At 37.4% G+C, this 25,855-nt stretch overlaps 5 protein-coding genes across 7 annotated transcripts; 4 read left to right on the top strand and 1 right to left on the bottom strand.

Annotated features, from left to right (window-relative positions):
- On the top strand, window positions 1,624–6,534 carry LOC109703592 (cysteine protease ATG4B-like). 3 transcript variants are annotated; one of them, XM_020224263.1, is made up of 9 exons: window positions 1,624–1,777; window positions 2,420–2,885; window positions 2,986–3,071; window positions 3,400–3,450; window positions 3,599–3,984; window positions 4,663–4,801; window positions 5,762–5,817; window positions 5,893–5,963; window positions 6,081–6,534. In XM_020224263.1, exons 2-9 carry the CDS (start codon window positions 2,426–2,428, stop codon window positions 6,293–6,295), a joined length of 1,464 nt encoding a protein of 487 aa, XP_020079852.1. In that variant the 5' UTR covers window positions 1,624–1,777; window positions 2,420–2,425; the 3' UTR covers window positions 6,296–6,534. The 3 variants fall into 3 exon arrangements, with proteins under 3 accessions (XP_020079852.1, XP_020079853.1, XP_020079851.1); XM_020224264.1 differs by having other exon boundaries at window positions 1,625–1,777; window positions 2,424–2,885; XM_020224262.1 differs by lacking the exon at window positions 1,624–1,777 and adding an exon at window positions 1,870–2,221.
- On the top strand, window positions 7,020–9,673 carry LOC109728953 (glucan endo-1,3-beta-glucosidase-like). Its single transcript, XM_020259522.1, has 4 exons — window positions 7,020–7,169; window positions 7,602–8,548; window positions 8,932–9,226; window positions 9,407–9,673. Exons 1-4 carry the CDS (start codon window positions 7,100–7,102, stop codon window positions 9,433–9,435), a joined length of 1,341 nt encoding a protein of 446 aa, XP_020115111.1. The 5' UTR covers window positions 7,020–7,099; the 3' UTR covers window positions 9,436–9,673.
- Window positions 10,698–14,196, top strand: LOC109703650 (acyl-CoA-binding domain-containing protein 1-like). Its single transcript, XM_020224352.1, has 6 exons — window positions 10,698–11,322; window positions 12,550–12,655; window positions 12,760–12,863; window positions 13,192–13,283; window positions 13,483–13,580; window positions 13,760–14,196. Exons 1-6 carry the CDS (start codon window positions 10,871–10,873, stop codon window positions 13,925–13,927), a joined length of 1,020 nt encoding a protein of 339 aa, XP_020079941.1. The 5' UTR covers window positions 10,698–10,870; the 3' UTR covers window positions 13,928–14,196.
- Window positions 14,316–16,480, bottom strand: LOC109703651 (reticulocalbin-2-like). The gene is made up of 6 exons (XM_020224353.1): window positions 15,998–16,480; window positions 15,702–15,804; window positions 15,526–15,591; window positions 14,967–15,137; window positions 14,728–14,824; window positions 14,316–14,646 (listed from the first exon to the last, which is right to left on the bottom strand). Exons 1-6 carry the CDS (start codon window positions 16,422–16,424, stop codon window positions 14,509–14,511), a joined length of 1,002 nt encoding a protein of 333 aa, XP_020079942.1. The 5' UTR covers window positions 16,425–16,480; the 3' UTR covers window positions 14,316–14,508.
- On the top strand, window positions 21,241–24,814 carry LOC109728922 (E3 ubiquitin-protein ligase RMA2-like). The gene is made up of 2 exons (XM_020259469.1): window positions 21,241–21,370; window positions 23,860–24,814. Exon 2 carries the CDS (start codon window positions 23,899–23,901, stop codon window positions 24,628–24,630), a length of 732 nt encoding a protein of 243 aa, XP_020115058.1. The 5' UTR covers window positions 21,241–21,370; window positions 23,860–23,898; the 3' UTR covers window positions 24,631–24,814.

Below are 25,855 nucleotides of genomic sequence, written 5' to 3'. Positions count from 1 at the left end.
TGTTTGGTTGGGGGATAACGGATAGAATAACTCCTTAACCCCATATTATCTCCAAATACTTTAAAAAATAGGTGGGATTAGCTAACCCGATTTCAAATGGGCTATCTCGGATTAGCTAACTCCACCTAACCCGACCAAATTCCAATCAAACACTATTTTCTATTCATAATAACCCACTATTCTTCTTATTCCATCTACTCCAACCAAACACTATTTTTCACTATCCTGGACTAACTCCAACCCCCAACCAAATACAAAAATACTCTAATCTTACCTTTAATCCTGAACTTAACCTTATCCCTGGAATAACTAGTTTTTTCTTAACCCCAAATTAAACGGTAGTGATTATCGAGTTTGGTTCACATATAAATAATTTTTAGTTATTTTTTATATAAGTACAATTTTGAAATAAATAAGTATTAGACTGATTTTGTATTTAGATAAAAATTGAATTATCTTTTAGAACAAAAAAATAGCATTGGAATTAGATTAGATAAGAATATCTTTATTTTTTTTCAATTAAGATTTTTTTATTCAAGAAATTAAAATTTTAATCAAATTTATTAGTTACTTAAATTTATTAAAATTTTGATTATTTTAAAATATAATACTAAGACCAATTAAAAGCTAGTAATGAATAAATCATTGTTTTTATCAAAATTGTTAACTTAAGTAAGTATATCTATTCAAATTAAAAGAAAAGAAAAGTCAAAAGTCGAGAAAATCTTGTTGGATCACTGGTGTTAATTAACCAGTAATTTAACGAACTCAAACTACTAGAAAGGAAATAATTAATTTACTTAAATTGAATAGAGATAAAGCATCTACGGATTTCGATTGTAATTCGTTTTAATCTAACTTTTTACTATTTTGAACATCACGTACACTCTCGCCAAACTCTGGCTTTGGCCACGAGCTAGATGCTGACTCCTTTAAGTCAATAAATTTTAATTTTAAAAAATATAAAATAACTAGAAAATTTAAAATTTAATAAAAATATTTAAAATATTTTTATTTTATTTTATTTTTATTTTTTATTTTGTAGAAAATGATGTCTCGCTGTGTGTCCGTGCCGGATATGTTTTCCAACCTCACACGTCACTCCAAATCCGGGTCCAAATCCATCCCGATAAATGTATGGAAGCCCCCTCAACTATAGACAATTCTAATATGGATCCATCAAATTTTAATTTTTAAATTCGAACATCTCATACATCAAAACTAAATTTTTTTAATTTTGTACAATTAAAATATCATTGCGATACTTTTTATTTAATATCTCTTTAACTTCAAAGTTTTAATTTATATTTTTTAGTTACTTAAGTTGATTTTTTTTTAATTTTATTACTCTACTGGCCATTATCTGTTAATTATTTCTAGTTATTGCTCAAAAGTGACTAAAATTACTAAAAAATTATAGAATAATACTAAACGTTAATATAGTCTGTAATTTGATTGATAAAATGATTCAGTTGTAAAATTATAAACATTGAGGGGTGTTAATCCAAAATAAAAAAAAAGTTTAGAGGTTATTTAGAAATATCTAATAGGTGAGGGGGTCGTCACACATTTTTACCAAATCGAGATTCGTCAAATAATCTCCCCATCTCTGTATACTTTTCGTGCACACTTAATTAGGGTTTTTTTTTTAAAAAAAAAAATTGTTTGCGCATAGTTTGCCCCAATCTCACCCATGGGTTTGCATCGATCTGGTGGAGACGATCACTCGTCGTAACTCTCGATCAATTGCTGATTTTTTTTTTTTTTTTTTCCTACGGTAATACTTTTATCCCCTCTTTTTCCTTTTTTTTCTGAATCTATAATTCGATTTGTTTTGTAGTATTTGTTTTATTTACTTTTTTTCGCGAAAATTTTGAGTAATTTTGCCATGGAAATCAATGGAGAAGTGAGAAAGTAGTGATCTCTTCTATAGTTAAGTACTAATTCGATCAACTGTGCGAAGGGAACTTGGGTAGTTTAATCCTGTTGTAAAATATTATGTGAATAATTGCGGATCTTATTAAACCAATTATTTGGTGGGATTATTATGTGGATTCAGAAGAAAAGCATCTAGAAATTTGTTTTTTTAATAAATTTTCATTCATTACCAAAATGGTGCATTTTTTGATTTATTTGATTTATTCCATGACCAGTACGAAATCAGGATAGGAAGTTTTTTCTAATATGGCGAATGATTGATCGGAATGCGATTGGTGAAATGGTATGATGCCACTATTTTTTATCAATATGTTGATAAATTGGTGCTATGGTAATTCGACTCCATAGATTCAGGAGCCTTTTGTTTCTGAATCTCTTTTGTTGGTATAACCGTTCATATTTAGTTTTTGCTTTTACTCATACGATAACGATTTTGTTCTTAATCACATGCCAAGCGTATTAAATGTGTATTTTTCCGTAGGTAGTGATGAGCTTGCCTGAGCGAGCTGTTGATTCACAATTTCCTGCAGCGAATTCGGCGGATTCTGCAGAAAGAGATACTGCAACTTCCAGTGCAGAACAGAAGGACAATCCCTCCAAGTTTTTGAAAAATACCCTCTTGTCAAACATTCTTGCGTCTACCTTTTCGATCTTTGAATCGCACTCAGATTCTTCTTCTTCTTGCCAAAAGAAAGCAACCAAGTGCAGAAGCTATGGTTGGACCACTATTGTGAAGAATTTTGTGGGAGGTGGTTCAATGAGGCGGCTACATGACCGGCTTCTGGGGAGTGGCAGGGCCGACGCCTTGAGTTTGACCAGTGAAATCTGGCTTCTTGGGAGATGCTACCGAGTTTCAGAGGAGTCTCCCGACGGCACTGATTCTGGCACTGGATTTTCTGCTTTTCTGGAAGATTTTTCATCGAGAATTTGGATTACTTACCGCAAAGGTTAGTTGTTGAAAGCTTAGTTGGTTTAATCGTTGCTTAATAAAGGGAGGAAAAATCACGGATATGGGCATTTGAAAATATTGGTATGTAATTCCCACAGGCTTTTCTGCTATTGGTGATTCAAAGTATACTAGTGATGTTAATTGGGGTTGCATGATCAGAAGCAGTCAGATGATTGTTGCCCAGGTAAATCATCCTATTTTTCTAGTAATGGAGATTTGTTAGTGCCTGCCCAGACTGGCTTCTAGAAGTGCTTCTCTACGTAGATAAATAGCAGCCAGACAATTGATGAATAGAGACTTTAGATTTTTTGTTGTAGTGGAAAGCTGAAACAAACTTCTGGGTCCTATAAGTAGAAGCTTAGTCCTATAAGTAGAAGCTCCGGCCTAAAACTTTTGCTTCTCTTGAGATACCTCTACTTGAACAGCACAATGCAGAAGGTTTAGCTAGTCTAAACAGGCCCATTGCCTTGTTGTGCTAACTTGTGAATGCTGTTCTTTAACATATTTTTCAGGCATTACTCTTTCATTATCTTGGAAGATCTTGGAGGAAACCCTTGCAGAAGGTGAGCTGGATGGATAGTTATTATTTCGCTAGCTTTCATCCCTAAGTGAAGAAAAATGAGCACTTATCTGTGTTCACTTATAGAGGGTGATGGAGCTCTTTAATTTGCAATGTAGGGTTGCTTATGATGGTCCCCTGTTACTGTGCAGCCTTATAATCCGGAGTATATAGAGATTGTACATCTTTTTGGCGATTCCGAGGATTGTGCTTTCTCAATACACAATCTGATCCAAGCTGGAAAGAGTTATGGTTTGGCTGCCGGATCATGGTTGGGTCCATATGCTATGTGCCGCACTTGGGAAACCCTAGTTCGTCCAAATAGGGAGCGGACCGGATGTGACCAAGAAAAAGAAAGTATGCCTATGGCTATATATGTTGTTTCAGGAGATGAAGATGGAGAACGAGGTGGCGCTCCGGTTGTTTGTGTTGATGTTGCTTCCAGACTCTGTTCTGATTTTAGCAAGGGCAAGTCAGACTGGACTCCCATTCTTTTATTAGTCCCTTTGGTTCTTGGACTTGAAAAAGTTAATTCAAGGTAAATTATTAAAAGATACTACTTCATACAATTACTTTTTTTACTGTCACTTTCTATCCATTCATTTATTGTATGTTGGTCTTCTCCATTTGTGTGTCAGATCCAGTTTCTGTTATTTAGTAATTCAGTCGGCAAAATCAGTGTAGTGATCATGAGAAATTGCTTGCCTAAAAATGTATTCTTTTTTTTGATTTGAGGTTTTCCATTACACTTTAACAGTGCACAACAGTATTATATTTTTAACCAATGTGGTATGTAATTTGGTTCGAGGCTTGGCGCAGACGTGAGATTTGTGGAGTGTTGATTTTCTGCGAACATGATATCTCTATTTCTTTTGATAATAAGATGGATCTTAAGGCCTGTAGCATGCATATTATAATGGTTCACTTGTCTAAGACTAAGATTACGTTGCATATTACTACTGTCAAAGATGGTTCATTGATATCTTATAGGCTAATAAAATCTGAAGATTTTGCATTCATTGGGTTTGCAGTTATGATCTACCTGTGATTATTGATAATGTTCATTATGTTCAAATGAAATTAATGGTTCGTATGTAACTTTTGAATCTAGATTGCGCATCCTGGCCAAAAGTATTAACAAATAAGTGATGTTTCAGGTTTACTCTGTTTACATATTCCATGGTCTTTACTGTTTCTAATGCCTTTTAGTTTTCAGGTATATCCCTTTGCTAAGGGAAACTTTCACATTCCCCCAGAGCTTAGGCATTTTAGGTGGGAAGCCTGGTGCCTCAACTTACATTGTCGGTATACAAGATGACAGGGCATTATATCTGGATCCACATGAAGTGCAACTGGTATACAGTTTACTACATTTTATCTTAATGTTGCTTTTTTGCATCTTTATTTGTGCACTTATTAGGGCATAGCTTATGGACCTGAAAGTCAAGCACTCAGTACATAGTGCCAGGTACTATGGCCATTACGATAGACGTACAAATGGGATTAATAATGCCTCATCCATTATTTGTCTTCTAAATTACTGCTATTCTATGATTTAGCATGTGAGTTTCTGTAGGCTCTATTTAGGCAAAGAATCTAATCATATTAAAGGTGACTTAGGATCTAGATATTTGGTAACATAAAGTGTGCTGAATTCTTTTCTTCGACTCCTTAATTGAGCAGTTTTTGCTTGTTTCTTAAATGTGCCTGCACCTTCTCAAATTCGTAAATGTTGCAAACAAGTGTTTGCCCCAACTTGCTAGAAATGCATTCATCTCTTTAACCTATTTTTCAAAAGAAAACCAGTCGTCCATCTCAATACCAACTACTGAAATTTCACTTTAAGTTGTTTGCTAATTTCCTAACATTTAGCCTACCAAGCATGGTAAATCTTTTAACAATTTAAGAGTGCATGTAAGTTCAGAAACTATGAAATCATGCGGAATCACTCTTCTTACAACATATACACGCTAGAAGAATGATAGATTCTTTTTTAAGAATACTCCTAACATGAATTGAATCCAAGGCCTGCCATAAGGAAGGAAAGATATCGGCAGCTCGGTTAGGTCACAGTCAGTTAGGATAGATAGGTTCTTGTCTTTATGCTTCATTGATTTTCTTACGGAGGTCTAGGTTTTCTTTGTGAGCTATTTGTTGCAAGCATGATTGCTAGTTAAATATCCCTTTGTAGCTTCACTTCTTTTCTCTGCTCATATGAAGTGGTGAGGCAGACCTTTTTTTTTCTTTTTTTCTTTTTCCTTTTTCCTCCCATAACTGAAGAAGAATTTAGAAATAATGCTCTCTGCGTGCAACAGGCTGTCAGCGTTGAGCGAGATAATTTGGAGGCTGATACTTCTTCATATCACTGCAGGTATGTTGTATCATTGTGGATATTTTAAGGTTACCTAATACCAGTTGTTTATCTAACTCAACCTACAACGTATAGCACCGTGCGGCATCTTCCACTGGACCAGATAGACTCATCATTGGCCATTGGGTTCTATTGCCGGGATAAAGGTATATTAATCTTTTTCATTTGAATTTTACGAATTTCATTTAATTTTTCCAATTTAATCGAGTGAGAAGTTTCGTCTTGACTTCTTGTTATTATTATTATTATTATTATTTTTGTAGATGATTTTGATGATTTTTGTTCGCATGCTTCTGAGCTTGGAGAGAAGGCAAATGGAGCACCACTGTTTACTGTTGCCCAGTTTCTTCAGTCCCCGAAGCCAATATACCACCACGACCCTTTCACAGATAGTGCAGGTGGGGCGAACGATAACTCGGGTCCGGAAAGTTTTAGTTGTGGTACCCATACAGGCGACGATGAGTGGCAAATACTGTAAATAAGCGACAGACAACAGGCTCGTTTGTACATAAATCACAGTCAAAGTCTGAATTAAATCTGGGCTGCAGCTCCTCCTACTCTCTGAGTATTCTTTGTGCTGAAGCAGCTGTAATCTTCTTGTACATGTAAATTACTAAGCTTATTTCAGCAGTTAACGATTGAAACAGATCCATTAAACTCTTGTATTCCAATTATTAAGTTCCTCAGCATGAAGCTCGTGGTAATAGGCTTATTAAATCTAGCTATTTAACTATCTCCAGGCATCTAAAAGGAAGCTATTTAAGGTCATATCAATCTTCTTCTTCTTCATCTTCTTCTTCTTTTTGCAGAATTATTATCTTATTGTTCAGCAGATAAGTTGTTATTGGTAGTGTGGAATGCGCTATTTGTTCATCATAGTAAAATTGTTCATTTTCATGCAACTGCTCAAAATGAGCGCCCAATTTTACTGTTCATTCACCAAGATCTAAATGTGCATTACGAGGTTCTATGCCAGTAACTTTACGTAACAAACATAGCCAGCATAATGCATGATTGTATTTAATATTCAAAACTATGTTAAGGAGATCTATGATATTCACTCTCCTTTGCAGCAATGCTGGTCAGGAAAAGAAGAAACGTAAAGCCCATAGCTGAAATTTGGCAAAGGCACTAGATGTTTTAGCATCGAAACCACACCTAAAGCCGAAGTAAAGAATCCACCCACAATAACATTTTTCACCACACTTACTCCCTCATATCTCTCTTTCTCTCTCTCTCACTCAAGAGTCTCTTCCCTAGTAGGTGTGCTCACTGTAACTTGATGAAGATCACACCCATGGCTATCATCGTCTCCGCCATCTTTATGCTTTTATTTTCGTTCATCATCAAAGGTATATGTTCTCTCTTGTTCTTCCTACCATTTCCTCTCATCTAATTGCGTTGTGTTTATACGCAAACGAAAATTTGATGGAAACCGACTCTAATATACTCTCATTCTCCAAGTAAACCTAGTAACCAGTGTGTCAGAATCTGCTTCCACCAACCTGCATAGCTCTGCTACAAATACAGTGTTCACTAATGGAGTGCTATTTGAAAAGTGCTAATAAAAATATTACTATATATTTAACCCTTTTTCGACTTTTTTTTTTTTTTTGCTGTTAAATCGAAAAATCCAGATATATTAAAATTATTATTATTATGCTTCTGCTTTCCACTGCGGCAAAATCCCAAATTGGTAAAAAATTTGAAAGCTAAAAAAAGGAATGGAACAAAGGGAACAAATCATGCTGAACATGCATTTTGCTTCTATTCTACTGATTCAGGTGCTCAGGTGGGCGGGGTGGGCGTGAGCTACGGCGCGGCGGGGACGAACCTCCCGGCGCCGGCCGAGGTGGCCCGATTCCTCTCCGACCGCACCGTCATCGACCGCGTCAGGCCGCTTCCGCGCCTCGCACTCGCGCTCGCCCGTCCCCGCCTCCTCGTCCGGCTCACCGATCTCTCCCTCTCCCGCCGCCTCGTCCAAGCCCTAATCCTCCCCCTCGCCGCCTCCCCCGCCCCCGTCGCCCGCGTCCTCCTCGGCGCCGACGTCGCCTCCTCCCCCAACCGCACCCTCGCCCTCGCCCTCGTCCCCGCCATGCAGAACCTCCACACCGCCCTCGCCGCCTCCGCCCTCGACCGCCGCGTCAAGGTCTGCGCCCCGCAGTCCCTCGCCATCCTCGCCTCCTCGTCCCCGCCCTCCTCCGGCCGCTTCGCCGACGACGGCGCCGTCACCGCGCCGCTGCTCCGCTTCCTGCGGGCCACGGGCGCGCCGTTCATGGTGAGCGCGTACCCCTTCCTCGGGGCCACCCCGGAAACCCTAGACTACGCCCTCTTCAGGATCAACCCCGGCGTCGTGGACCGCGGGACGGGGCTGGTGTACGGGAACATGCTCGATGCGCAGCTCGACGCCGTGTACGCCGCCGCGACGAGGCTAGGGTTTGGGGACGTGGAGATCGCCGTGGGGGAGACGGGTTGGCCCACTTCCGGAGTCGGAGTCGGAGTCGGAGTCGGCGTCGACTTCGCCCGGGAGTACAACGCGAATCTCGTGCGCCACGTGGCGTCCGGGGTGGGCACGCCGCTCATGCCCAATCGCACCTTCGAGACCTACGTGTCCTCCATGTTCGACGACGACGATCTCGGGCCCGGGCCCACCTCCGCCACCCGGAACTTCGGGCTCTTTCGCCCCGATTTCACGCCCGTTTACGATATCGGGCTCCTCAAACCGGATCAGGTTTGTTTATTAAATTTTCACCTTGGTCCTTCCAATTTTAGCTTTTTAAGTTCTGGTCCTATAGGCTCATTTTAAACAAAGTATTATTATTTAATAGAAAGCTAAGATCTGTTCCTTGACATGAATACTATTGAATAACTTATTAATGACAACAAACGCTCATTACGCATCATTGAATATTAATTAAATCACCTCATTTTAAAGCATATATAATAATAATTCTTCAACTGTTTGAGATTGTTAGCGGAATTCGAGTTCAAAAAAACTGTTTTATTTTTGAGTAAAACTTTACTCGAGCAATACTATGCAGAAGCTCTAGTCGCACTAAACAGAATATCAATGTAACTTACGTCTAGTTGACCGAATACTCATCTTTTAAGCAGGGAATGAAACCGGCAATCTCAGCCCTAACTCCGACGAGCCCAACGGCGTCCGATTTGAGGCGATGGTGCATTGCGAAGCCGAATGCGGATGTAATGGTGCTGCAGGAGAACTTAGACTACGCTTGCGGCCAAGGGATCAACTGCAGTCCTATACAACCAGGTGGAGCCTGCTACTACCCTGACACAGTGCAAGCTCATGCCGCTTACGCGATGAATGAGTACTACCAAGCTTCTGGGAGGAACACCTTCGACTGCGATTTCGGACAGAGCGGAATGGTCATGACGACGGATCCGAGTAAGTACATAAAAATAGTTTGTTCTTTCATAGATTTTGCTAAAATAACACTTTCTACGGCGAGTTACTCGCGTAAACATTTCCGCAGAAGCTCCGGTTGGGCGAAACAAATTCTAAGTCACCCTGTTTATATGTTTGAGTATCTAACACTGAACTGTGAGTCCTGGTTTTGCTTAACAGGCTACGGAAACTGCAAATATAGCTCGTGAAGGAGAGAGTAAGCATCATAGAAGGGAATTGTTGCATGGAGTAGTTATACTCTTTAGTGTGACGCAGTAAATAATAGCTAATGGTTTACTTCTCAAGCTTCTGCTTATACTTGAATGTACTTCTCAAGAATCAAGTGAGCCTTCATTTTTTTTTTTTTAACCCCACTTCTTGCCAAAGCTTTGTTAATATTCAGAATCAAATAAATGTTTGTTTATTCAAGGGTTTTATGCTTCTTCTTGTATGCAACTAAAAAGGGCAATACTATCTTTACATCCAAATAATGATGAATGTAAATTTTACGTCCTATTTATGGAAGGACCAATATTTTTATACTAAACTTATTAATTTTTTGAATGTTAAAAATTATTTATAGTGTCTAAATTTTTAGATGGTTAAGTGTAAGCTTTACATCTCATTTATGGATTTACAAGTATAGTTTCTCAATCGAAAATGATCACTACTTCTTTACATCTCATTTATGGATTTACAAGTATAGTTTCTCAATCGAAAATTATCACTACTTCTTTGAATATAGACCCCCGCAGGACACCAATTAATAAATTGGACTACACATAATTTTCCCAATAAAATGATATTTAAGAAGTTGAAAACAACTAGACTTCAACATTAAAATTTTAGATATCAACAATGAAACTCTTAGCCAACCACGCTACATAAGATCAGTATATTATATTATTATAACTCACAAAGACCTCGTTATTCTAACTTAATACAAAATCTAATTCACCGAACATCCCTAAAATAAATGGCAAAGGCTTGGTGATTGGTACCCGAAATCCAAATTCGAATCCTAGTTGATTCACATTTTCAGCTAAATTTATTTATAAATAAAATAAACGAAGCGGGTAGCGTGCTACCTATCTCTCAAAAAAAAAAAAAAAACACAAATTCTAATTCAAACAGAATTTTACTATAATTATTATTATTATCTCCTAATAATTTATGGCTCCCATAAAATGACAAAAATGACCGGATCATTCCGCGTATCAGTTGGCATTTATAAAATTCTAATTTAAAATTTAAAATTATATTAAAATTTTCTATCATGTTCAGAAGAAATTTATTTTTACAAACCATATTTTTATATATATTATTTGGTAAGTAACCGAATTTTTGAAAAATAATTTTTTGAAACAAATTTAACATGTGGGTAAATTAGATTTCAATATTTTTTTATTAATAAAATATTAACTGCGGTGCACGAGTTGCTCGGATACTCGCAGTGCACGTAAAAGTTTCTCCTCTCTCTCACCTCCACTCAATTCGGTGCTGCGTCGTCTCTTCTATCCCCCACCCTCGGCGCTCTCCCCCGATACCTAGGGTTTCATCCCCTCCTCCGAGTCGAACCCCCTCTCTCTCTCTCTCTCTCTCTCTCTCTCTCTAGGGTTTGTTGTGCCCGAACCAGATTGCGCCATGGGCGATTGGCAAGAGCTCGGCCAAGCGGTGTTCATCGGCCTAATCTTCGCCTTCCTCGTCGCCAAGCTCATCTCCATCGTCCTCTCCTTCAAGGAGGACCACCTCAAGCTCTCCCGCGACGAGAACGTCTCCGTGCCCTCGGAGATCGCCGAGGCCGGGGGCGTGGGAGCCGCGGATGCGGCGTCGGAGGAGAGGGACCCGTTGAGAGGGGAGAGTTTATTAGGGGAGAGCGATGATAGCGACTGGGAGGGGATTGAGAGCACGGAGCTCGACGAGGAGTTCAGCGCGGCGAGCACCTTCGTGGCGACGACGGCGGCCGATCGGGCGGCGTCGGCGAAGGTCTCCAACGACGTGCAGCTGCAGCTCTACGGGCTCTACAAGATCGCCACCGAGGGGCCCTGCACCGCGCCGCAGCCGTCGCCGCTGAAGATGACGGCGAGAGCCAAGTGGTAGATCCCAACACTCTTTGCTGTTGTAGATATGTTGATTGTGTAGGTTTTTTTCTGATTAATTTATTGCAATTTGCGTCAAAATTGATCGTAGTAGTGGACTTTTAGATTGGTTAATACGGAAATTTTAACTTTCACCCAAAAATCAGGGCCAGGTGAAGGGTTAATTGAAGGACTTCATAGTTTGGTTAATCATTGTGAATAAAGCCCCTATAGAACAAGAATTTTTCCCCCCACTAATTAATGATCGAGTTTTTTTTCAAAAAAAAAAAAAATAGTACTCAGCTTCTGCCCTGTGTTTTTAATTCTTTTGGTCAATAATGAATCATTCTATCAAACATTGTTTTGTAATTTGTTTGTTCCTTGTATAAATTCTAATGTTAGTTTTTTTTTTTTAATTGCTACTGATCATGTTATTTTACATGTTTCATTTATAGATACATTGACAATATGAGGTTCATCTGTTTCTATTTTCTCAATGTGTATACTAGAAACACACCAAAAAAAAAAAACAAAACTAATTAGTTACTTCTCAGTTGAATTTGCCACAGCTTTGTTTCATGAGGTAGATCTGTCTTCTTCTCCTCTGATCATTCCTCTGTTTCTTGCTCAGAACCTTTTTTGTTACTTTTCGTGTTTGAGAAAATTTCCGTTTTTGAATGGGGATTTTATGCTAGAAATGACCAGATTCTTTATTCCAGTTTTGAGAGAAAGGCTTACCTTCAATTTCGTTCAAAACAAACAGAACTTGCTTCTTTGAGTTTTAAGTCACGATTTTGTGAATTTTCTTCTTGGATTTGGTTATGCATACTTAAGTTGAATCTTTTTTTGCAGCCTATAAACTTTTAGAGTCATCTTTACGCTGCTTTTCAAGAGTTTTCTTTATTAAGGTGTTACGGTTTATTGTCTGTATCATTCTAAATAAAAGTGATGTAGTAGTAGAACATTAAGGAATGGGTTGGTTATAAGACATTTAGAGTTTCGTAGTTAAAAAACTAATAGTTATTAATATTGAAAAGAATCCGGTTGCCTAATCCTGAGTTCATGTTTTGTAAGCTTTCCTTTTTCTTCTCTTCTTATTAGGAATTTGAACTTCTTATTTTGGCAGTTTGTGGACTTCATGTTCTTTTAGTTGATTAATGAAAATAGAACAAAAAGAATCAGCTAAAGAAATATTCATTTCCTTTGGCACTTGACTGATACAAATTTCCTGTTGACTTCTGCCAGGAATGCATGGCAGAAATTGGGTGCTATGCCGCCAGAAGAAGCTATGCTGAAGTACATCTCAATTGTGAATGAGCTATATCCTTCCTGGGCAAGTGGTTCCACTATTGTAAGTTACTAGTGCCCTCCTTCTGCATGCGTTTGATCTTTCTGCTTTAAGTGCTGCAATCCTCTCATTTCACGAGAAACTAATATGTTTCACACAATACTTAGAAAAGGAAAAAGGAAGATTCTGCCGCTTCTACCTCAGCTGCCAAAGGATCGATGGGCCCAGTTTTTAGCAGCTTTGTACATGAGGAAGAGTCGGAGAATGATTTGTAAGGTTCTAGTGATAACCATTTTTTTTTTCCTCCCCTGAGAGTATAACTTGTGGGATTATGATGATAATCTTGAGATTAATTGCGTGGTAAAGACTAAAGAGAAACTTATAAGAGCTTAATTGTAGGATTTTTTATATTACTACTAGTCTACTAGATATGTGAATAGCTCATTTCGTCAGATAACTTGTAGAAAAATTGCTTAAACTAATTGTGATCTTCATAGGACCCTCTTTTTTGGTGGTTGATCAGCAACTGAGATGTACTTAGCCTAATTATAAAAAGTTAATGCTTAAAAAATTGTTTAAGTTTTGTTATTTCTATTCAGAAAGCTAGACCCCATACACATTGCTGCAAGAGAGGGAGCCCTGGATGATTTTCGCAATCTAATCAATGGCGGTGTTTCAGTGAATTTGAGAGGTCTGTATTGTAATCTTCCTCTTTTTAGTTGTAAAACATGTCTGTTGTCACACTTTGTTTCCTTCTCTATAGATTTCACATAATTGTTGATATTGGCTGCGTGGAAATATAGTGCTTTTAATATCTACTTAAATGGGGAAAAATGCTTCAAGGACAATGCGACATGTTACTGATCATGTTTGTATTGCTTTGTTTGCAGATAGTGAAGGGAGGACTCCATTGCATTGGGCTGTAGACCGTGGCCATCCTGATGTTGTCGAGGTACTACTTAAAGGAGAAGCAGATGTCAATGCTAAGGTACATACTTATTTTGCTTTAGACCATACAAGCTAATATTGCATTTAAGAGATTACATCTAATATTATCTTGCACAAAAAGTTTGACTTTTCTTGTTTGTTAACACATATCCACATAAATAAACATGAGATCTTATTTCTCGGTTGACCTTCGGTATTATTAATTGTGCCAATGTTCAGGACCATGAAGGCCAGACGCCGCTGCACTATGCTGCTGTTTGCGACCGAGAAGCGATTGCTCAGTTACTTGTAGAACATCATGCTGATCGCGATATTAAGGATGATGACGGGAGCACGCCCCTTGATCTGTGTCAATCTGAATGGGCTTTTATGACTACTGCTAGCTGATCTAATTTTTCTTTTCTTTTTTACCGTGAAATACGAGCAGGTTTTTAGCTTTAAATTATATGTATATACCTGCAGCCTTGTATGAAAAATTATCAAAATTTCTTTCAGCTTGTAACTGATTATGAAAGTGAGTGTAGAAGGTCTAGGTTTCAAATATCATAACAACTTCGTGGTTGGATGATACTCTTGCTGAATTTGGAAACTGATGTTCTTCATAGAACTTGTATGCTACAGTGATGTGTTATCATCGAGTGCATTATCCTTGAATATATTGTTGGCTCAAATTGGATGTGATAGTCGAAACATAGTAAAGATACTCTGCAAGCATGTTCTGAATTTGAGTGATGAGCAAGATGTTGCAATTTGCATATTATAATACATTCATTTGCGAGGCTTCATGTTGATAATTTGCTTATTGTTTGTCTTATCAAATTTTGAGAAGAAACACTTCTGTTCATTTGAATTGTACAATAACAAAATATTTTGCCTAGGAGTTATGTTCTCAGTAATTACTGTCGACATGTATAATCATACAGGAAGCCTTAATAAACTAAAGTCTCAAATGATTGTTTATGTGTGTTTTAGCGGAGCTCATCGTGGTAATCATAGTCATCATCCTCACCGTCGTAGTAACCCTCCTCAAAAACTGTGTTGTTGAAAGCAAGATAATGGTTCAGCATCTCCTGAAGGCTCAATTTGCCGTCTCCATCATCATCAGCCTAGATCACAGTTTAAACCACACAAATCAGTACTAAACCCCGTTTACAAAGCCGAAACAATCACAAAAGATAAACCCTAACCTCGTTCATCAAGTACTTTGTGTAATGAGTAGCATAAAAAAGCTCCCCTGGGTACAGCCTATGAATAATTGGCTTCAGCTCTTCAGCTGTCAAAAAACTGGAAACTAATCTCAGAACTCTAACATTCATTCCAATCATGCAAACTATACTGCTTTGTAAACTTCAAAACAATATCATAACTAACATAACCAGTGTAGTATTATTATATATTGATCAAGGACACTAGTACTAATGCGTACTTGTCTCTGTTAGTATCAAGTTCCTGGAACTTCTTTTCGGCATTCGAGAGATGATGAGGAGAGTAGCCATCTTTTTCCGTTTCGTACGCGGTGTAAATCCGGTCGAAGTCGTGAGTTTGATCTCGAAACTCCATGAAACTTAATCTCCCATCCTTATCATCATCCAATTCTCTGTGGCCCAATCATCAAATAAGTTAATTACTTCTTTCCGAATGGAAAATTAAGTAGTTATTGGCTACAATATCCCTTAACAATTACGAAAAAGGAAAAAAATCTGCAGCAACCATATGAACTTTCACCCGAGCTTTGAACACATTTCAACCAGTTATCTGACCCCAAATTTTAATAGTTTTCTTGATAATTAACACTTTGAACAAAATCATAAAGTTTCACAAAAATTACGGTGGTGATAAATTGAAATCAATTTGAATCTTATACATTTCTTCTTAATTTCCTAAATTTGAAATACCGAAATATAATCAGGTCAAGATCCAGAGGATCTTACAATTTTTCTCACTCAGAAGAATAATAATTGTGACGCGATAAATAGTATCTTTACCTTAATTTCTCCTTCTGCAGCCAAAGTTGTACTTCAGGGTTGCTGCTATCTTCAGGGTGGAGGAAGCTGATTAAACCAAGAGAAAAAATTTATGAAATAAATAAATAGTTAATGAATTTTTCACAAAAACCCAATTTTTTTTGAAAAAAACAGAAGTGTATATTGTTCTTTCTTACTCATTAAATTCGGCAACATCAAGGGATCCATTGCCGTCTTTATCAGCACTATTAAATTTCTCCTTCCACCACCCCGGTTTGCCATGTTCTGTGCTGCTCCAATCTGCATCGAAGCATATATACCACAAAGGAAAGAAAAAAATTTAAAAAAATGTAATTAATCCTAATTATGGGGATAATCATAAGCATTATCAATCAGATTACCGAATGGTGGTTAATTTTTTATTTATATCTGAATGGAATAGCAAAAAATATATATATATAAAAAGAGAAATATAAACACAATTCATGTATACCTATTTCTTTATCAGAAAGGTAGGATAAATACTCTCGGAGAGTGACGACCCCATCACCATCCTTATCATGCGTCTTCATCACCCTCTCCGCGCTGTACAAGCTTATCCCGCCGTCGGTCGGAAGCCGGTCGAGCAGCGGGAACAGGCACGCCAGCCGCCTCGTCGCGTTGAGCCGGCCGTCCTCGCCGCAGAACTCCTTCGAGAGCCCGCCACCGCCACTCCCGTCGGCCTCGCCGAGAAATTCGCCCGTGCTTCGGCTCTCCCATGCGGCTCCGAGCTTCGCTCGAAAGGTCGGGAGGTCGAGCACGTCGGGCCCGAAGGTGCGGGTGCGGGCGAGGCGGTGGGGGCCAGGGCGGGGGTTGCGGGAGGCGGAGAGGAGGAGAAGGAGGGCCGCCGCGAGGAGGAGGTAGACCGCCGGCCTCGACATTTAGTCTTTTTTTATGGCGGCAGCGGTGGCGGCGGTGGTGGTGAAGGAGGGGGATTGAGGGGTGGGCCGGATAGTTTGGTGGTTTGGGCGGTTGAGAGACAAGTCCCCGCCATTTCGTAACCGTTATGACAGTTATGATTAGGACACGAAAATTTGACAGAGAGGATCCAACGTGAGATTATTTCATCTATTATTTATTATCAAATTGTATGTATACATGATCTCAATCTTTATTTCTTCTATTCATTTCTCCCGTCTACTGAATTTAAAAATTTAATATGGCAATGTCAAAGCATTGATTGTATTTAGGAATGCAATTTTGGGTGGAATCCAAAGCAAATATCTATAATCTATATCGACCAAAATTTGAATTTGAGATCGTCGAGCATGTGTAAGTTCATACCTCTTGAGGGCCCATATTGCCGTACCTCTCGAGCCAACTGTTTCATTTGTTTGTAGCACGAGTCCAGAACAGGTTCAAGCTCAGGCTTCATATATATATATATATATATATATATATAGAATGGGGCTACTATACTTCTGGAAGCACGGAGCCTTTCGTGCTTCCAGGTCGTTTTCGATGTTGTGACTTTCGAATCGTCGATCGGCTCCGTTAAACTTGATCTAGAGTATTTGAAGTACTTAGAAAATAATTTTATAATTTTCGATATCATTTGCCTAGTGAACGAAGGGGCTCAAAATCAACGACTGAAAATAAAAATCTTACAAAATGTAATAATATGACATTAAAATTTTAAATTAAAGATATTGATCTTGGTTTGGGTTGTTGTATATATATAAAGAATTTTCTATCAAAAGTTTCACGTGCTGATTTGGATTATTTCTACACCAGTTAAACTTGCAACGGCGCCTCACTACGGCCATTAAAAATTGTGTGATTTTTGAGGCTCATATCATCGACTTAGGCAAATGATATCGAAAAATACATAAAAATTTATTTTCTAGGTACTCCAAATACCTGAGATCAGAGTTTAACGGAAGGCGATCGACGATTTTGAAAGTTCGCAACATCGAAACGAGTTGGAGCACGGAAGGCTCCGTTGCTTGTGAATTAGCCATTTGAGGTAGGCCTCTACGTCGGTTATTATATTATGTATGGTAGTGTATTATATATATATATATATAGATATAATATAATTTTTTTTAATTTCAAACAAATATGTTTCCGTACTTAACTATTTCTTACTCTCTCTTTTTTTTAAGAGAAAGGTGATGTACTATCTGTTCCGTTTATTTTTTTAAAAAATAAATTTAATTAAAAATATGAATCAATTAGGATTTAAACTAGGAAACATCGGATATCAACCATCAAGTCATTTTCCACTTGCGCTAGAGACGGTCGGTTTTATACATTTTTTATTACCTCCCATTTAATTCCTTTTTTTCACAATCTCACCAAGATTATATGTATATATATACTTCAGTTTAAGTATGAACGAGTGAGAATATTTTTGCAGGTTGGTGATGCCCCTACCGAAATAAGAATTCAAAAAACTAAGATAATGGGTCAGATTCATAGAGGACTTTTAAAACTCCAATTCAAAACCGAACCCGTTTGCTTTCGCATATTATTAGAGGCCCCAACATATATACTTGACCCACAACTACACCTCCAATGTAATTAGTAATTTGACTAGTTATTAGCGATCGATTACTTTAAGTTTAGTCGCTAAAAATGACCAAAGCAGGCAAATTTAAGAAATATTACTTGTGAATTTTATATAATTTTGTTTCTAATTAATCAGTTAAAACTATGAAATTTAAATGTCTAAATGGGTGATCGGTTTTTCGACCTTTCACTTAGTATGTGCAGTAATATGCTAGCCATCATGTGGTTTCTTGAGATACATATCAAAATCAATCAAAATCCTTCATTTTATATACAGTATAAAATAGTTGGCTCATATGGACGGTCTATGAAGTTCACTATTCTTCCTATCGTAAGTTATTTAATTATAACATCTTCTAAATATTTAGATGAATTTAGATAAGTAATTTTAGATAAATAGATTATTAATAATTTTGTGAAAAGAAAAAAAGTGAAGTTCCATAATTTTACACTTCAACTAAAATAATTTGAAATCTGCTTCTTTTCTAAAGAGCTATTTAGAGGCAGAAGAAATTCATATGTTTTGTAAAATTCAGCCTTACTTTTCATCCTACAAAATTCGAAAAGCTGATCTTCATATAATAAGAGCGAGAGTTCATACTATCTCATAATTTTGATGTCGAAGCAAACACTAACATTGGTAATTTTTTTAAAAATTACAAGATCAATCTCTAAGCTTTTTTTTTTTTTGATACAGAAGGACACGACAAGAGAAATTTTTTTTTTTGAGAAAAAATAGCATGCTACCGTTCCATTTATTATGTTGATGAACTCGACTGCAAAGTGAGACAGCTAGAGCCTCGAGAATCTCTAAGATTTTCAAAAATAAAACGAACCCTATGTTGGACAAATTAATTAAATATGTCCCGACATCAAATTCTCTTTTTTTTTATTTTTTATTTTTTGGTGTGTATTCACTTTATCTTAGGTGCTGACGCAGGCTTGCTTGTTCCGTATATTCGTGCCTATCCACTCCACCTTCAAAATGCATATCAATGACAAAGGATACTATCCCTTACTGTTCTTCTTTTACCAATTTTAGCCATGCCTACAGTTTAGGCTTCAGTACTCCTATTATATACTGATCTAAAGCTAAAAAGTTGATAGTAAAATTTATTTATTTACTATCAGTAATATTTTAGTTTAATTATATATAAATAAATTACAGTAGAGTCATATTTCATTTCAAAATTTGTGGTTGCGACAATTTTTGAATGTGAGAAAATCAAATTTAATTACGGCTGCTGTAGCACAGTGTATGAGCTTTCTCAACCTTTTCATACATGTCATTCTTAGTACTAGAAAAATTTTAGAATATTCCGGTCATATTAGTGACGTGACATTCTCGATTAATCGAATGACTCTTTTTGGAGTTACCTGTCGTATCATGATTATAAAAAAAATATTTATTATAACTTTTTTTTAAAAAAAATTAGCTTGATTTGTTATTAATGATGTGGTACGAGTGTGATGCAGTAGACTTTTTTTTTGTAATAGTTTAGAAAATGAAGGTGGACAAGTCGATTGAACCTGGTTGAATAAGAACCAATGTAGTAAGTGGCTAATTTTGTTTAGTGATGAGAATCTACTTTGAAATATAATTGATCAAACTTGTTCGAACCGCGAACTACCCAATTCAGGCAAATTAAAACTAGTTCATTATATAAATAAGAATCAAAATTTAGTTTTTTCACAGAGTTTCGTGCTTGGTTCGTATCCTGTTGAACTCTGACCTTTGAATATCTCTATTTATTTGTTTAATGGCCGGTTTAGTCCTCAAGACACTAGCAAATATTTTATTGGAAATAATAAATGACAATCTACTAATCCAACAAAATCACACGCGCACACACACAAAAAAAAAAACCCTTATTTAAATTTCCCCTTCTTTTTAATTTAAGTTACTCTCTTTGGGGGGAAACTAGGCCAAGAACACGCAATTATTATTTTTTTTTTTTGAGAGAGAAAGGTAGCACGCTACCTGCTTCATTCAATAGGTAAATAAACTTAGCTACATAAGGTGAGACAGCTAGAACCTCTGAAAGACAAAACGAAGAAGAAAGGTGTTAGAAATAAAAAGAGTAAAAAAGAAGAAGCAAAAACAATTGTCCCAACCAAAAGGAGTAGCAAAACCAACGTCACCCTACTCTGCACAAACGGTCCCCTCTTTCGCCAAACCTCGAATATGGTGAGCAGTAGAGATAGCATTCATAAGTATATTTCGAAAAATAACGTTATTTCTTTCGCACCAAATCACCCACCAGATGGTCGCTCCAAAAATTTGAGGCTTTAGAGTGTTCGTCTGTGACCCTCTCCTCAGCAGCTCTTTCCAAACAAACTTGGCGTCCTCACATTAGGGGTAGACGTAGGACGTGTCTAGAATGGAAATAAAAAGGAATTTACTGACTACGCAACCCACCAACAGGTGGTCTACTGTCTCTTGTTCGATGCCACACAAGACACACCCACTGTTACCTATCCAACCCCTTCTAAGTAGGTTATCCAGAGTAGGCAGTCTCTTTTTTAAAGCTAGTCAGGAAAAAATTTTGACTTTTGTCGAAACCTTTAGTCTCTAGATGGTGGGCGTCGCAGCATCTTTGAATCCCTCAGTCCTGATAAACGAATACATAGACTTGACTGAAAATTTACCATCAGAATTTCATCTCCAGTGGATAACATCAAAGTTGATTTACTACTCGTAAGAACACGCAATTGTTATAACATCAAAACATCAAAGTTGATTTACTACTCGTAAGAACACGCAATTGTTATAACATCAAGTTGATTTACTACTCGTAAGAACACGCAATTGTTATAACATCAAGTTGATTTACTACTCGTAAGAACACGCAATTGTTAAAACCGAATTTGTTGTCCCCACTCAAGCCCAAAACAAAAAACCAATTTCCTGAACCAGAGTCACCAGACCCACAGAAATGTAAAATAGTAACTCGTCCTTTTCCCATGCGCCGACCAATCAGAAGCGTCCGTTCCCTATTTTGTACCCCACGCATTTATCGGACCAAACAAAAATTATTTTCCACGCACAGAAAAATAAAATAAAATAAAAAATTATCCCCCATAAATCGACGGACACGTGTCGGTGGAAACGGATGTAGCACGCTAACCCTCGGCCCCTTTATATATAGCCCGAGTTTACAAACGAGCTCTCTCATTCCTCGCTCGATTCGCCGTTGCGATCCCTCCGCTTCCTCACTCCCTCTTCTTCTTCTTCTTCTTCTTCTTCTTCTTCTTCTCCCTCTCGCGTCATTGGATCGTCGGATTCGATCCCTAATTACGGAGAAACCGCGATCAGGTACGTGATCGAAGCCTCTTTTTATTGTAATTCTGGTTTCGCGTGCTCGGATTTGGCGATTTTTCCCGTTTTCTTTGCTTGAGCTTCGATCGGGGGCGAAAACCCTAGTAATTGGGTGCATGGTGGGTGGTGGAGAAGGGGAGGGGGAATTTGTGATCGCCTATTCTCTTCGATTTGATGATCCGTGGCGATCACAGTTGCTAGGGTTTTCGCTGTTCGTTTTATTGCGTTTTTAACGGGTCATTTATTATACTCGTTTTTTGATATTACTATGGATGTCTATTTATCTTGTGATCCTCTCGTTGTTTTAGATTTTTTTTTTTTTTTTTGCATCGAGTTTGATGTTACTGAATTAGTGTTTTTCCTTTTATTTCCCCTGCAATTTTGCTCTTGTTTCCTTTCTCAAAAAAATTTTGCTCTTGTTTCTGTTTTTTTTTTTCATTTTACAATGATTTTCGGGACCTATTTGGATGTTAGAGTAGTTTATTTATGAGTGTTAAAAGTTTTATTAAAACATTATTGAGTTTTATGGGTCATGATTTCCTCATAATGATATGATATATTGCGTAAATAAAATAAAAAATTAAAGTTTTATACATTTCCTTTATTATAATGTTTAATTATAATATTTCTGTAGCATTAGAGCTTTTTTTTTTCTGTTTTGTTCTATACATATTTGGCAATACTTATAATTAATTAGAAGGTCAAAATGTATCAACTCCTTCTAAATTCTATCAGTTTTAAATTTAACTCTCTGAATTTTTTTTAATTGATTTGCATTTTCTCAACTTACTAATTGTTCGAATTTAGTTCCTTTTTTTAATAATTTTAAAGATTCTATTAGAATCAAACCCTTATGCGAGATACACGTGGTATTTTTTAAAACTAAAATAATTGCTGATCAGGTGTTTCTTTCGTGGATATTTATTTTGATTCTATCAAAAATTTTAAAATCGCTAGTAAAAAAAAAAGTTAAATCAAATAATTAGTAAATAAAAAATATATATATATTAAATAAAAAGAAGTTCGAAAGGTCAAAATTTAAAATAGATTAAGAGTTTAGAAAATATCTGTAACATTCTAACCTAGCTTATTCGAAAAAACGTTGTGCAAATCCGCGTTTCCTTTTTTTTCTTTTTTTCTTTTTTACCTCATAAAGAAACGGTTTATATATATATTCCTAATTTCTTTTTTTTTTCTTATTTGGGTAAAAGCATAACATATTCCTTGTCGGTTGTGCAGCCCAATTAATGCGGTCGTAGTATGCTTTATGGATAAGACCAAACATGGCTGACGATGTCTCACATGTTTTGAGCTACACGGCGCTTTCCTCATGGTTTTGGTTTCTCAAAAAATTCTTAATTTTTTTTAAAAAAAAACTATAAAAAATAAATTTTATAGTTTTAATTCTTCAGGATAACAAATTTGAAAAATACAAAAATATTGATTAATGAAATCTGAGAAGTTTTTATTTTTTTTTTAAAAAAATAAATGAATGATTATTAATTTTGTAGCCAAAAAAATATATTTTTTTGAAATTTATTTCGGAAAACCAAACACGTTCTTAGTGAATTTGATACGTTACATTTGATGAGAAATAATACCTTGCGCGGGGTCTAGTAGCGTTAGATCATACTCAATGCCTAGGAAGGTCTAAATCCTTTTTGTCTTTTTTCCCCTGGATATATGTACGCACAAAAAATCTCTTCATCCAAATATTAAAACATCTCTTTTTTATTTTTAATATTAAAAAAATATGTTTTTTAATTTTTAATTTAAAAGAAGATCGAACTAATGTGAAAAAATTGAGTTCGGATAGAAGAAGTGTTAGAATTATGCGTATAAGTAGCATGTCTTCTATAGCCTTTAGCGCCAGCTGTTTTCCATGGCTTTTTGGACACAAATTTTGTCCGTATTAAGAAATAACTCAATTCACTAATAAAAGTTTAGAATTTCTTTAGATAATACAAATATTTTATAGAATATATTTTGTTGGCTTCAAATTTGAATTATAGATAATTTACAAAAAGAGTATGCAAAGATATTAACAACTGGGTCATGAGTTATATGCTTGATAAGATATATGTTGTCCTCGAGCATGAGTTATGTGCTTGATAAGCTATACTGTCCTAAAAAATCTTCGTTAGGAACTTCTAATAAATATTATTAAACTTTTGAACTTTGAAAAAAAAAAAATATTCTTCTGAATCCGCTATGCTTTCACTGTATTTATTACAGTGAAAATTAAGTCCAACACTTTTTGTTTTGACACTGAAGTAAATTGTACGATAATAACTTTTTTTTTTTCTAAATTAGTGTTTTTATTACTTAAGCAAGGTCTATGCTTCTTTGCTATATTTATTGTGGTCCTCGATCGTAAGTAGTTCATAGGATTGCTGCGTCACTTGTAACGTGTGCCAACAAAATCTTTTTTGTTCTATTTACTACCCATCACCTACTCATTGCCTTTGTACGGCTCGCTCACACAGATCGCCTACCAAACTCCCAATTCTCAATAACTAGACTAGATGGAAGCAGAAACCACCATCCACGGCTTCTTAGGCCCCGCCATGGACAAACCTCAATCCAACAACGCGCCGTCGCCCCCGCCGTCGCCGCACGCGGCGGAATCCCCCGTAGCACCATCCGGGACCGCCGATGCGGCGAATTGCTTCGACTGCAGCATCTGCTTGGACTCTGCAGCCGACCCCGTCGTCACCCTCTGCGGCCACCTCTACTGCTGGCCCTGCATCTACCAGTGGATGCTGCACCAGCTCGAAACTGCATCGTCGCCACCGGCGCTGTGGTGCCCCGTGTGCAAGTCCCCTCTCTCTGACGCCTCCCTCGTCCCCCTCTACGGCCACGGCGTAAGCTGCAAAGCGGTTCCCCTGCAGAGCCTGAATATTCCTAGCAGGCCTTCGGTGCAACCGCGATCGCCGGTCCAACGGCCGCCGCAGATTCACCGCTACGGCGTCGGCACCAACGACGGCCTCCGCCTGCGTTACGGGTACACGTCGGCGCCCGTGTTCTACTCGACTGCGGGGGGAACGATCGGGGGGATCGCGGCGGCAGTTCTGCCGTTGGTGTTCGGGAACGATCACACGGATCGGGTGGACTACGATGCGCCGCACGGCGTTGCGGTTCGCGGGGTCGGCCGGAGGATGAGGGCGAGGCGGTGGGAGAGGGAGGTGGAGAGGTCGTTGCACCAGTTATGGCTCTTCATCTTCCTGTGCGGGATACTGTGCCTCCTACTCTTCTGAGATGGAAATTATAAGAGCATTATATACATTTTTTTTTTCTTTCTATTGTCGTTGTAATTTCTCATATGCATGTAAATTCTAAATAGTGGTCGAGAATGTAATGTAGTGAAGTAGTACACATTATCTTGCAAGGGTAATCAACCTTACATTGTAAGTTTCAATCTCATCTCCTATTTATGTGTTCTATCTTTTCATTTAGAACATGTGACTCTCCAACCATTTATGTAGACACTGGGATTCTTAATTATAATACATGAAAAGAAAATATATATATATAGAGAGAGAGAGTTGAGCTAGAATTCTCTCAAAAGCACCAAGCGAGTGGTACTTTTGAGTTTTTAGTCATTGGATGGAGAGATGTAGGGTTGAGATGATGGTGATAGGTGGTGGTAAGTGGAATAATGTTTGATCCACAGACTATTAGTAATCAAGGAATAGATCTAAGGGGTAGAAACTTAAAAGCACTAAGAAGTTAATGTTTCTAAAAATATTCTAGCTCAATTATATATATATATATATAAAACTTAGATAATTTTAGTGAAGCTAAAAATAGACGAACAACTGGTATTCTAATAATAAAAATATTTGGATAAGATGTGAAGGTTTTGAGAGTTTTTGAGTCTGAATTATAAAAGGAGTCTGGATAGACTTAATAGAAAGCCGCGATCCCCGACATCGCAGAAAATATATATAACATTGTTTTCTGATAAAGTGATAAGTGCTATTTCTACGATGCACCGCTCTTTGTTTTATAGAATCTCATTTAGACATTTTGTGGATAATTTTGTTTGATAATTATTAGTGTTTGAGTGAAGACGTACGTACCCTGCGACACCTTTGTTCCACTTGGTCTGTTTGTCACATCGCTGCAATTAATTTGGCTTTTACTCGTAATCATCAATCAACTGTCTCCTTCAACAGCAATTTCTTTGATTAATTTCTTCGTGAAAACGACTCTTTCCTTACTTTGGAATAAAAATTGTATAGGCATGGTTTCCTACCTAGGTAGAAGATTGGGACGATGCGGATGGGCGCCGCGTGACCCCCGCGTATTCATCTTCACCCTTCTTTTCTCTCCGTCAACTTCTTTCTCTCTCTTTCTCTCTCTCTCTCTCTAAAAATTGAGGTCCATATTTTTTTTTTTTTTTCCTCCAGGGGAGGGCAAGGATGGGCGCGCAGCCATGCGGTGTCCATCCGCATCCTCCCCAAATTTCTAGTTTGAAAA

This window comes from Ananas comosus, linkage group 25 (genome assembly GCF_001540865.1).
Source record: "Ananas comosus cultivar F153 linkage group 25, ASM154086v1, whole genome shotgun sequence".
Lineage (NCBI taxonomy): Eukaryota > Viridiplantae > Streptophyta > Magnoliopsida > Poales > Bromeliaceae > Ananas > Ananas comosus.
Note: the sequence above shows the minus strand (reverse complement) of the source record. Positions and strands in the feature narration are given on the sequence as shown.